The sequence below is a fragment of the Rutilus rutilus genome (assembly GCF_951802725.1).
Source record: "Rutilus rutilus genome assembly, chromosome: 5".
In the NCBI taxonomy this organism is placed as follows: domain Eukaryota; kingdom Metazoa; phylum Chordata; class Actinopteri; order Cypriniformes; family Leuciscidae; genus Rutilus; species Rutilus rutilus.
The window spans coordinates 43,341,033-43,354,009 of record NC_140213.1 but is presented as its reverse complement, the minus strand read 5'-3'; the positions used below and the strand labels follow the sequence as shown (position 1 = coordinate 43,354,009).

The 12,977-nt window shown below is 37.8% G+C and overlaps 1 protein-coding gene across 1 annotated transcript in view; it reads right to left on the bottom strand.

The window, feature by feature from the left end:
• The window catches only part of tspan18b (tetraspanin 18b), a 36,813-nt gene that overhangs the window by 17,550 nt on the left and 6,286 nt on the right, over positions 1–12,977 (bottom strand). Inside the window, exon 2 of the mRNA XM_084409904.1 lies at positions 1,885–1,957. Coding sequence (XP_084266030.1) covers positions 1,885–1,887 — 3 coding nt within the window. The 5' untranslated portion in view covers positions 1,888–1,957. The remainder of the gene's footprint in view (positions 1–1,884; positions 1,958–12,977) is intronic.

The window sequence follows — 12,977 nt, the reverse complement described above, 5'->3', positions numbered from 1 at the left end:
AGCGAGCCGTACCGATACTAAAATGTGACGTGAAAACACTGCAGATCACTGATTGGTCAGAGAGAATCGTCACAACCAGCGCCATTGGATTTGTGACACGAGACACCAAACCCGCTAGATTTAGATAGGCAGCACCAGCCACTGCAGCATCATCATTTGTTCGCACAACTTGAAAAAAGAAATGGCTGTATCGTGGTAACTGTAATGACCAGTCTATAATCCCACCCACTTTGAAGCTGTACTAAACTGCAGTGGAAAAGCAAACCGAGCCAAAGTAAAGCGAGTCGAGTCGAGCCGAGTCATCCCACGCAGTGGAAAAGTGCCTATAATATACAGCATAACTTCCCCTTGCTTTTCCCCTGACAAGTATCTCAGAGAATCATAAATGAACAGAATTAAATGTATTTTGAGCTCCTTCAGTGAACACATGATTAAAGTGAAAATATTGATGCTCAAATTACAGGCGCAAAAAGTGGACACTTGAGAGCTCCAATCTCCAGAAAGCATTGTTATAGATGGAGGGTGTGCAGATGATTATTATGGAGAGTTATAAAAACCATCTGTTATAAAGCACCATCAGTTTAACTTGAGAAACTGTGTTTGTCGCATCTACAAATTGCAGTAAGCACAAGATAGCCGATATTCATTTCCATCTTTGCAGGTGCTTTCTTTACCAAAGCAACTTAAACGGCACAAAGGGCATAAATAAAAGTCAAACCACAAATCTTCATCAACATTTTGCTTATTTGGCATTTGAGGCTGGGCTTTCATGGGGTGAACGGAGCGGTTGATGCATCTCTGTCAGCGGGACCTTTAACTTTGAGCACCGCGTATGTGTGTTGCTGGTATGTGTGTGGAATCTTAATGCACTGAATTTTTATGCAAATCAGTTCCCCACAAAGACCGGCTCCCAGCCATGACAGAGAGAAATAATAGATTCTGCTTCAGTATAAGACAATCACCTCCCTGCTGCTGACAGTGTCACAATGGCTTTGTGCACCAACAGCTCTCCGCCAGCCAAACAACGCTGTCAACAAGATGATTTCACTGCATTTCCACTCACTTCATTTTTGCGAAGCATATCTTTTTTAATGAAGCTATCTGCTGGATATGCTGCGAGAAAAGTGTACTGTGTGGATAAGGCTGGAAAATGACTTGCATGTGTGGATTCATGTTGTATTGACTGATGAATTTACAAAGCAATTAATATGTATGGCCAAATCTTATCTATACAGATAACATGCCAGAGGTATTGATTATGATTATCATAGTGGTGAAGAGAAAACACATTCCTAAGCACAAAGAGAGTATGTACATAATGCAGAATACACAAACTAAATGTGCATTTGGAGGCACGGTTAAAAGGAATAGTTAAAGGAACAAGAAATTCTCAAGAATCTTTATTCGCATTTTTCCTATACAATTTGCCAATATCTGTCAAACTCAAAAAATGATAAAAAAAACACATCATAAAAGAACCATAAATATAGATCGTAAGAGTCTTTTGAAGTCGTATGTCATGTGTGTGTGAAGAAAAAGTTGTTATTCACTTAAAATTTTTCTTTGACATCAAATACCTTTGTGTTTGAATATACAGAGAGTGAAATCTAAGCGTTGTAGAAAACTGGAAATATTTTCAGTGAATTATAAGCTACATTTCAGTCTTTTCTTTACACAGAGATATGGAATGATTTCAGAAGACGTGTCATTTAGTTCACAAGTTCTATCGACAGCATTTATGGTACTTTGTGTGATACACTATGTGTGTGTGTGTGCGCTTGTAGACAGGGTTTATGAGGACACAAATGTGTATAATGCCATGGGTCTTGAACTATCCCTTTAAGAACACACAGACTGTCTATGTTAATAAGCAAAAGCACCTACCATGAGTTCTTTGATGTAGTTCAGGATTCAGGTCAAACGATAATGCGTCTATGCTCCCTCTTTCCGTCTGTTACTGTTGAAAAGAAACACAACCAGGGGTCATGGCACATATTTAAAGGCACCAAACAAACAGCTAAGAGAATCCATATCCACAAAAGCACAATAAAACATGCAAGACAGAGAAAAAGCAGCACTCCTCCACACTGAAGACTCAGAGGAGAGCTTGGCACAGGGCAAGTTGTAAGTACGAATCTTGGAGTGCGACGAGATTGAGGATTCATTATTGATGGCATTCCCTGTGGTGCACTACTCTGAAACAGCATGTGCGTGAATTTTTCACTTTGCAGCTTCAGTAAAGAAATGAACTGGGACAGAATGAGCATCACACTAGCTTTAATCAAACTAAATCCACTACTGAAGCAGGTGAAATATTAATGGCTGTTGTAACTTATCAGATCCGTTGCTTGGTTAATTGCTCTTTATTGTTCGACGCCAAACTGATTGCATTTTGCCTGTTATGCTCGGTGCTACTAATCTTGATTAGTGTCTGAGGTCATGAATAATTTATTAGAAACAGCATTCCTTGGTAATTACCTGTAGCTGATTCTCTCTGTTGGAGACGATCACCAACCGTGTGCAGCTAACAGGCCTAAATGCTTTAACTTCCTGCTATTCATTTTGTTTTGCACACAAGTGTCTCCCAGTTGCAATAAGCTACTGGCCAATTAAAATAGTGATGTTCCTGGCATAGCCACAAAAGCATTATACATAGTTGCACTGAAAGCTTTGCAGAAACTCTAGCAGATTTCTCCTAAATAAGGATAGATGAATGTAGGGAGAAAGATGACATAAAAGAGACATAATAAAATCCAGGATGTTCATGTTTTATCTGATTTTAAGAAGGCAAGTGTTTTGTAGACAAATTCTGTGTGGTTTCCACTATGACCTGGTAGACCAGAATTCCCTTGTTCTCCAACCACCACTAACAGCCTCCCTCAAAAAAAAAAGTTAGTTCATACAAACATTGTTGCGGTAAGGACATCCATCTATGTTCAGTTTCTATAGACACACAGAAGGAGAAAGTAAAGCCGTAAAACAATGCAACAGCCACAGTGTTTCACATTAATTACCAGGACTGTGGCCACAGCTCAAAGGAGGACACCCTCATGGTGAAAGGTAGAAAACAGTTTGACATAAGATTTCTTTTCAGTGTGTTTGCATCTCAGAAAGGCTCAGTTTACAGTGAATGAATGCAGTGAACTCCATTACTAGCGTGCATTTGGAAAACGTAGAGGACACCAGTTACGCATTATTTTCACATTTGCATAATTTACCAACATTTTTGTGAGAGCATTTCATGAGACGTTAGTTACTGTCATATGAATAATAATAATATAAAAATGTATTATTATTATTAATAACTATTTGTTTGGATTTTTAAAACACCAGTGTAAATGTAATGTAGACTGAGACTATATGTAACAACTAAAAAGAGGTTTACCCTTTTTCAAAGTTCAAGTCCAAATCAATTCACCAACTTTTTTCTTTGATCAATTTGCACACTAAACATAGGGTGGAGCTCTTCATTTTGAACTCTTAAAGTGCACCAGATAAATGAATTTAACTATAAAATACTCACAATCCTGAAACGAGATTGCACTTACAAAGATTGCACAGCAAAAAAAATGCACTTAATACCATTCAAAGTTTTGGGGTCAGTGATATTTAAAACATAAAACAAAAATTAGTTAGGGTGAATTAAAAATAAAAGTTGAAAAGTTTTGAAATTTAAATTGAAACAATATTTCACAATATTACTGTTTTACTATACCACATAAATGTAGCCTTTGTGAGCATAAGAGACTTTTAAATACATAAAGAAATCTTACCGACCCCATTTTGAATGAATCGGTATCTCATCACTCTCAACCAACTTTTATATTGGTATACATTTGAATATTCTGCAATAAACTTCTAATATATCATCTTTTATACTTCTATACAATGAATTATACTTAATATTTCTATATTCTCTTGTTGTTGCTTCTTCGATTACGTCATTCTCAATGCTTCATGAGACGAGTAGTTAGTGTTTCCTCTTTAAAATATCTTGCACCTTTGTCTTTTTTTTTAAACAGTCTGAGAAATAATCTAAAAGCTGGTTGCCTTGGTCTAGATATCTTGTTTTTAATCTATGGAAAAAACAAAACAAAGCATCTACTCTATAGGCTTCCTTTACACAAACCTCTTTTACTCCCAAATCAGTGGCATTCAATGGCATTTAATATCGACCAGAATACATTGATTGATCATTCCCTGGTAAATTGATTTGTTTCTTCTGACCCTAAAGTCTGAGGGGACCGTTGGCTCTTTGATTGTGTTCTCTACACTTGCAAACATTGTTTTCTCCATCTAGAATCAACAAGGGGTTTAAACAATAGATCTCAAAGGGCATCTGCATTATGCTTATCTACCTCCAAGCTAAAGGTCCCTTTTCAGTCTGAAGAACATTTGAACAATGCAGGATGATGTAAAGTTCAACGCTAATAGAAGATCATAGAGGGATGGGCAATAAAGGATATGCTTGTTATTTGTCATTATACACTCCCTACACTCTTCTCCTCTCAGTTTATGATCATGCTACATTATTCCCATACGCGATGAGTGACACATCCTACAGGACATCCATCCCTCTGGAAGGACGTGATGTCCAGGCTCATCAACTGTCCAGTCATTGGAGGCATATGCCGCTTTTTCTCAAGTTCTTCCTCTAATAGAGATGTGTCCAGCTCATCAAAACTAAACCATTATTTATAAACACTGAGTTTTTATGTCTGTTATTATTGGTCTATTAATTGGGTATCACATTCAGTTTGAACTGTAATTATATTCAATGAATTTTCAGCATGAAAAGTGTCACATGATCCTTCAGAAATCATTCTAATATGCTGATTTGCTGCTCAAGAAACATTTCTTATTATTATCAATGTTGAAAACAGTTGTGCTGCTTAATTTTTTGTTGTTGTTGGAAAACATGAACATATAAATGTCTTTACCATTAATTTTGATTAATTTAATGCATCCTTGCTGAATAAAAGTATTAGTATTAGTAATAGTTGTTGACTGTGGTCAGTTTCTCTCCATCTAAATGTTACAGTGTCAAACATTTGCCATAAACTTGACTAATGTTTCTTAGCAGCACTCGTTGCACATATAACCAAACTTAAAAACACTTGGGGAGTCAATGACAAAACTGTTGAGTGTAAAGTGCGTATTGGACTATAGAAAGCCGAAAGGTTAAAAAAACATAGTTTAACAAATACATATGTGATTCCTGATTTTTTGCAATGCCTGAGGCTGAGACTAAGGTTAGTGGGGTCTTTTTAGGTTTAGCTCCAGTAACATTGAGAGATTTACTTTAAAAACAATGACACACCGCAGATATAATGTTTCAACACTTAATCAAGTGTATTCCAATATTTCATCAAACGATGGGCATTCACAGATGTCTGGACTGAGCCCCAAATATCTGAATTATACTGATAAAAACCAATCAGGTATCAACTCAAAACAGATTTAACCCACTTCTTTGCTTCAGACAACTGATCAATACATTTGATTGAGACGTTCCCTCATCCAGGTGTCCTCTGACCTGGCGACAGGTGTCTGACAAGGGCAATCGCGATCCCTTGAGAAAATGGAGGCTGTCAAAGTGTCGAGAGAGTCATATGGTACAACTCCATGGCACAACACTCAGTGCTGTGATAATGACCAGCTCTGTACACACTTTCTTAGTGTTTTCTCTACGCAGTCTGTTCTTGTCTTTCATTAAAACTTCTCTTGCCCTTTCCAGGCCCCAAGGCCAAGCAGACCTCAGTCTCTGGGGAGAGACGAGGTTCAGGGCATCAAAACAAGCCTTTGAAGCCAACGACTAAAAGGGAGGAGACCTGTAGGAACGGGCCAAAAGGGCTTAAAGGTGTGGGGGGGTCGGGTTCTCCAATTAGGCACAAGAAAGGTTGTTAACATGCGAGCTAAGAGGTCCGTGAACCTCTGTTTTCACTCAGAAAGGGTTATGCAAACAGCATTCAGACAGGATAAATGATCTGATCATGTCAATAAAGAGTTAATGATTGATGACATTTTTTTCATTTAAGTCAATTTGATCTTGAATCACTGTAAAATAACCATAAAGACACTGCACTGTTACAAATTGAGCTGTATACCCCTTTCTAGGGTTGTTGAAATTAATTGTTGCATTATCATAATCATAACCGATTATTGCCTACTTACGTTTCTCTGACGTCATTCGCCACATAGCCTACGTGTTTTCGCCAAGTGTAAAATGGTGGAGGGAGGCGAAACACAAAAGTGAATAATAAAAAAAATGCACCCACTAATTAAAAATTTGCAGCATGTTAGCTCGAGTGTGTGCATGTGAGTGTGTGTGTGCATGCGTACAAGCGTGTGCATGCAAGTATGTGTGTGCGCGAGGCTGTATGCGAGTGTGTGTGCGCGAGTCAAGTGCGAGTGTGTGCTTGCGAGTGTGTGTGAGCGTTATTGTAACTTAAGTACACTTGACAGTTTCATGCGCTTTTACTAGTGTTTGTTCTAAATGGTACTGTCGTCTGCTGTGTTCAGACTTAAGTTGTATTTGATGTTTGCAACAGTACATTCAGGAAGTGTACTACTTCATACATCTGACTGCTTGTATTCGTTGATAAAAATGTAGGCATGTGCAGTAATATTGAAAAGTGAGGATGCAACGCATTGTGATATCGAATCGAATCGTGAGACCAGTGATGATGCACACCCCTACCAATTTCCTGCATTCATTGTAATAAAATGAATATCATAGCTGGAATTCTGGAATAACGTGATCAAATATAGGGATCAAACAAATAAATATTGATACAGTTTTTTGAGAATCGATACAGTATCGCCAAACACATCACGATATTCATCACCGGTATCTATATTTTATTACACCCCTATTTTTTACGATGAGTTTATGTGAAGTATGTGAAGTTCACAGTACCATTGTTGCAGTAAACGTGCATGACATTCTTGAATGAATTGTTCACCGGTCTGTTATTGTAGGGACATCGATATTGGCCTACATTTTCACACCCCTAAACATGATTGATTGCTTTACGTTGGTCAGCTTGGTCGGTCCTTGGCCAATGAAAACTCTGATTATGCGAGACTAGTCCTCAACAACACAGGACAACCAAGAAACAATCCAATATCAATTACTTATTGATTACCTATGACCTTTTATCATCAAATAAGCTCCTGCCTCATATAGAATACCTTTGGTTAGCGATATAATTAATCTATTCATTTAATCCTGAACTGCTGCCTGTTCTTAAGCAAACAAATATTTTAATCACGGTCCGCCACATTTATTCAGCTCTGCATCAGACAAGCTTCTTAAGTATGTGCATACATCTGTTGTCAATTTCAGGTCTTTGCTTAAAGATGTGCCAAACATTATTGGGGATGTTGCATATACTGTCCCTTTATTCCACCTTCTTTCATTATAAATGAAAATAATACATGTTAATAGTCAAAAGCAGCAGCATGTGACTTTGGTGAGAAGACGTAGTCCAGTGTTAAACCTTCTCTTGTGTACATTGTTTATTTTGTTGTGCTGAAAAAACCTGTCGTAAAAATTCAAAGCACAATCTGTTGGACAGGAAGCACTTGGTTCCCTGAGTCTTTCTTAATTAAAACCAGAGGAAAAACTATTAGTTCCTTACACAAATACAGGACTTTCCTCTAGCCAGTTCATATTCCCAGAGCAATTGGTCTGAAAAATGAGCAGATTTTGCTGTTTGGTCTCAGGAACAGCGGGGGATTTGGAGGACTATCCAAGCTGCATGCTGTGTCAACACCAAACATTCTCTGCTGTCAGTGTAATCCCATTCACCATGGGAAAACAGCACGGCAGTTCACGACAACAGAATGAGAGTGGGATATGACCGAAAAGGGGCAACAAGATACCAATTTAAATCACGGGTTGACGGTTCCCTTTGTAACTTGACTTAAAATGGACTCATTTTAGTTCAATCAATCAGTTTAATAGCTACAAGTGAATGTAGGCATCAAACAGTCTAATCTACAGAATGAAAAATGGATATTCATGTTGAGATTTGCAAAAGATCACATTAAACATGGTTAAACATTTAACACGGCAACTTATAAGGTGGCACCCATTTGAACTGCATATAATTTCATTATATGAAACGTATCACACAATCCTTCAGAAATCATTCTAATATGCTTGTTTTGTGCTCAAGCAACATTTCTTATTATTATCAATATTGAAAACAGTTGTGACCATTTTTTAAGGATTCTTTGATGAATAGAAAGTTCAAAAGAAGAGCATTTATTTCGTAACAATGTAAAAGACTTACATCTAAGTACTGTCACCTTTGATCAACTAAATGCATCTTTTCTGATTATCTTTAAAAAACCTTACAGACCTGAAAAGTTTGAATAGTAGAGTATTTATATGTACAGTATCTATTTTTTCACCTCAACATACACCAAAAATGACAAAAACACCAGACCGAAATCCCCTCTCCGCCCACATCCTCCTCTCAAGACACCTAATCAGTGGATTTCACGTGTATGAATATGAGATTTTGATACATGCAAATAAAACCGCAGAATCTGTCAGACAGAGATTTGGAAGAGAAGCTGGATGTTATAATTGATCTAGACTGAGATTTGACACAGCTGGAGGCTTGAATGGTAATGCTGCACTGCGCCGATTTCACGGGCACGACCGGAGGAAAAAAGAGAGCAGAAGCCGTGCTGGGATATAAGCACGTCAACCCTTAGAACAGGATCATTTGCCTCATCAGGCAGAAGCTCAACAGCGGGACCTCCTCGTAAACAGGCACATTTTGTTTAACCCCTACACCTCTGTGTGGTTTTCTAAAGCTATGGCTGCATCCAAAAGCTGAAAAAAACGTAGCTTTTCTATCTTTATAATAAATCTGGTGTTTCAAAATTCAAGACATTAATTCCACCTATTTAACTTCTCTAATTTCACAGAAAATCACATACTTAGCCGTTCAAAGCAAAGCCTTTGATACGAGATGATGAACTAAGGGCTAAATGGGATTCACTCGGGCTCTTGTATTTTTCCTATAATATGTTCATAAAATGTTTCTGCTTTGCAATTTCCCCAAATCCCATTACCCTCAGGATGCACAGAACATGACATCCCAGGGTACAGATATCCTGCTTTTTACAGGATCTCAGGAGGAGGCTATCCGGGAGGAGTAGGTGGCAAAACGACCAGACATTTTTCCACAGTAAGGTCTCGTAAAAAAAAAAATCTCTCAGTGCTTTTAGAAACATTCCTCCCCCCTGGCCTTGGGAGCACAAGCGCAGAGACGTCAGGAGGGATCACACTCAACACAAACACAAATACTCTCAGAAAATCAGATGGAATCTTCAGGCCCAAATGCAAAACCCAGACATAAACACTCTGAGAGATTTTACAATTCTCAAAATGTGTTCAGTCTTTTTACTTTAAAGTCCATAACTTTAAAGACCCCAGGTGGAATAAAGGGACATTTCAGAAATAAAGACAGTGTGTGCACATCTGAGGAATATGAGAGGTCAACGCAGTCATTTCTGCTCTGGGATGTAAAACCCGAGGTTAACTGGTCACTACGCAACACTCTCTCTGAGAAAAAGCACTTCAGCTCACCAGCTGTGGGAACGGCAGTGAGAAAGATTACATCACAATGATTTATGGCACATAAGGAAGAGCCAGAGAAACCATGGAACATGAGATCATTTGGAGGGCATCCAATAAGTGGTCTCGATAGGAACACAAGTCAATTGGTTTCCACCACAAGAGATGATGGATCAGCAGCGGGACAACAAATGAACGTGCTGAGAAAGTTAAGAGAACACATCTCACTGTATCACAACACACATTACTCTTCGCTTTTAAGGAAATGGCATCCGTAATTCCAAAATATCAGTTTCTGTATTTGGACGGGTATCAAATTAATTAATCAAACTTTATGTCGATGAAACAGGTCAAAAAAGTTGAAACAGGATTCCAGAGTTGTACCTTGAAACCAACAGGATATATTACATAGTCAATTTATTTATAATCTTATTTTTGTCTGCATTTAATATGCAAAGGCTGGTTTAAAGCTGGTTTTCTATTGTAGTGTAATTCTGGGTGTTACGCTGCCGCAGTTGTTCATTAAGAAAATGCTGTTTACAACTGATCTTGTAGGCTGATGCTTGTTCCACATGTCTTCAATTGCCTCTGAAAGCCTCTAGCCAAGTCTCGAAATTCAGTGTCTGCCCTCCAAAAGCATAAATAGGGCCACACAGATTATCTGACTCATTTTGACTCAGTCCAAATATCTTTTTGGACTGCATTCTGCTGACTGACGCTTCTCATTGAGCTCAATGATCATGCATGGTGCATGGGAAAAAGTTTCCTAGAGTTTCCTACTCTCCAAATTTGCATAGTTGTATAAAAACTATGATTAATGCTCAAACATGAAATCTTAAAAAGGTAGTAGTTACCCTAAAATTTTAAGATCTGTCATCATTTACTCATCTACGTCTTTTTTTAAGCTTTGGAATGTGAAAGAAAGACAATGGCATTTTAGGAAAATTAATAGGGACCATAAATGTATCATAAAGGTATAGTCTATACAACTCATGCAATACAGTATATTCCAAATACTCCAGAACCAAAGTTAGTCAGAATTCACTGGAAAACTTGCCCACTGTCCAAGCTCCCAAATTTACACTTTATTTTGATGATCCATTACTAACTATAAGTAACTTTGAAACTACATGTCAACTAACTCTCATTAGAGTATTATAATAGGGTTAGGTGTTAGGGTTCGGGTTAGTATCAGTTGCAAAGTTACTTATAGTCAGTAGAATGTCTGTTGGGAGCTTTAAAATGAAGTGTTAGCAGATATTACGCAGACAGACTAATAATACTCTAATGAGAGTTAGTTGACATGTAGTTGCAAAGTTACTTATAGTTAGCAGAATGTCTAAAGTGGATCATTAAAAGAAAGTGTTACTGGATATTCTTCACAATGAGGCTGAGCAGGCAAGATATGCACTTTTAAATGCTGCAAATCACATTTCATAAGGTATTTTAAAAGACACTGAATGTGTTCAATCTTCAAAGGCCAGGTAAGTTATTCGGGCACAATAGTTAAGGGCTTATGGAACAGAACTGAAAAGGGTCTTTATCATTCCATCAACTTCAAACTATAAAATTGAGCTTTGATCAGTGTGGTGTGACAAAGATATGAGTGAATAATGAGATATGAGTTATGCATGTCCTGCTCAGTGCTAGAATGTTTATTAAATAAATAAATAAACTAAAATGATTTAAATACAATTTTGATGAATGTGTTTCAAGGATAGGTACTAAAATGGAAGAAAACACTGTATAAAAAAATAAATTAAATATGAGAATAAAAATGTTGTAGGTGACAGCTGGATGGGACGAAAGGCCCGAAACCATATTCTAGGTTTAGGCCCATCATGTCTTGACATGCATTGAAAAAGAAAGACAATATTTGAATGAAAAAAAACAAAAATATATTAAATTTATTAAAAGTTTTCACAGCTTAACAGGCAGACAATACTTCAAGACTAATATTGGATGCATTTTTCCATAAAGAAATCAACCATTTAGCAAACAGCAAACAGAAATCGTTCACTTTCCCAAATATTAATTACAACTCTGTTTATTTCCTCTTCATTTTTCCAAATGTTAGACAAACAATGAAGCCACTGGGTTCCATTTCTATTGTTCTATTTTAATGGAGCTTATTTGAGGGCACATCTCATATTCGACTCAAAGAGATGTTGGCTGGCAAGTCTATAAAAGCACAGCACTAAACTATCCTTTTTCAGTTGATTTACACCATCTCAGATGCCATGGTCTCGCAGGACCCAAGAAAAACATCACAACTTGCCAATCAAAAGATTATCACGAAAGCGCAAACAGCTGGAGACTTGCCTCAACCGCAGGGTCTGATGTTTTCAGTCTTACCGTCTCAAGCAGGTGGTTGTAATTAAGTCAGTGCAATGTGGCCACTCGCTGGCAGAAGAACATGTGACTAATTATTGGGACACAAGCCCAGGTTTATTATTTCCTGAAGCTCCCTGGCTTTGACCTGCACGAGGATTTAAGTTGCCAATCATAGCCCAAAATTCAAAATAAGCACCTTGTAACCCTCAGTCTCGAACGATCCTGTTCTCTCCATCCTCAAAAACGCAAGCTGGCACATTCAATTTATGTTAAAATAATCAGTAACATGCAAATGATGCTCACACAAAGCATTTACTACCTTTGAAGAGTGCTCAGTCTTATCCTCCGGCAGTTTTCAAATACGAGCAGAGATTAGGAAAGGAAGAGATTAGACTTCATGGTCTATTTCATCCATTCTCCAGCCTAATCAGTGGGGAATGATATCATTGCCCTAAATATTTCCTCACCAGCTTGAATGTAGAAACGTGCAGTTTCCTCTTATTGACCACACAATGAGACAATCCTGTGATCACGTTATCTCGTGATTAAAGAGGACAGTCTTCTTCATGGTCCTGCATTGAACTGAAGCTGACTGGCCACTGCTGTCTTGCAGGATGACGCCTGGGGCTTCACAACACGCCCCTAAAAGCCACAAGATGACTTCAACGTTAGTGACCCACCAAATCTGTTGAAAGCCACATATGAGTAAAGAAGCCTGTCTGAAAAATTTATAGCAGCTCATAAAAAAATCATGAGGAAAAGTACCGGAAAAAGTACAGAACATGTCAACTTAATCTGCTGTTAAACACCAGGCCTAAAGTGGCATCTGATGTGGCAGACTTGTAGGAGGAAGTTGTCAAATACATTATGAGGAGACTGGGGAAATGTTCTTTACGATCGGGCATGTATTTTATAACTGACATGAACACTGACATACAAATGTTTTTCTCAATTCAATTGTGGATTTGTCAGTTTAATTGAAAGCATTGTGGTTCTTTGTCTAGTTCACAGGAATGTATTTTTACACACTACTAGTCATAAGCTT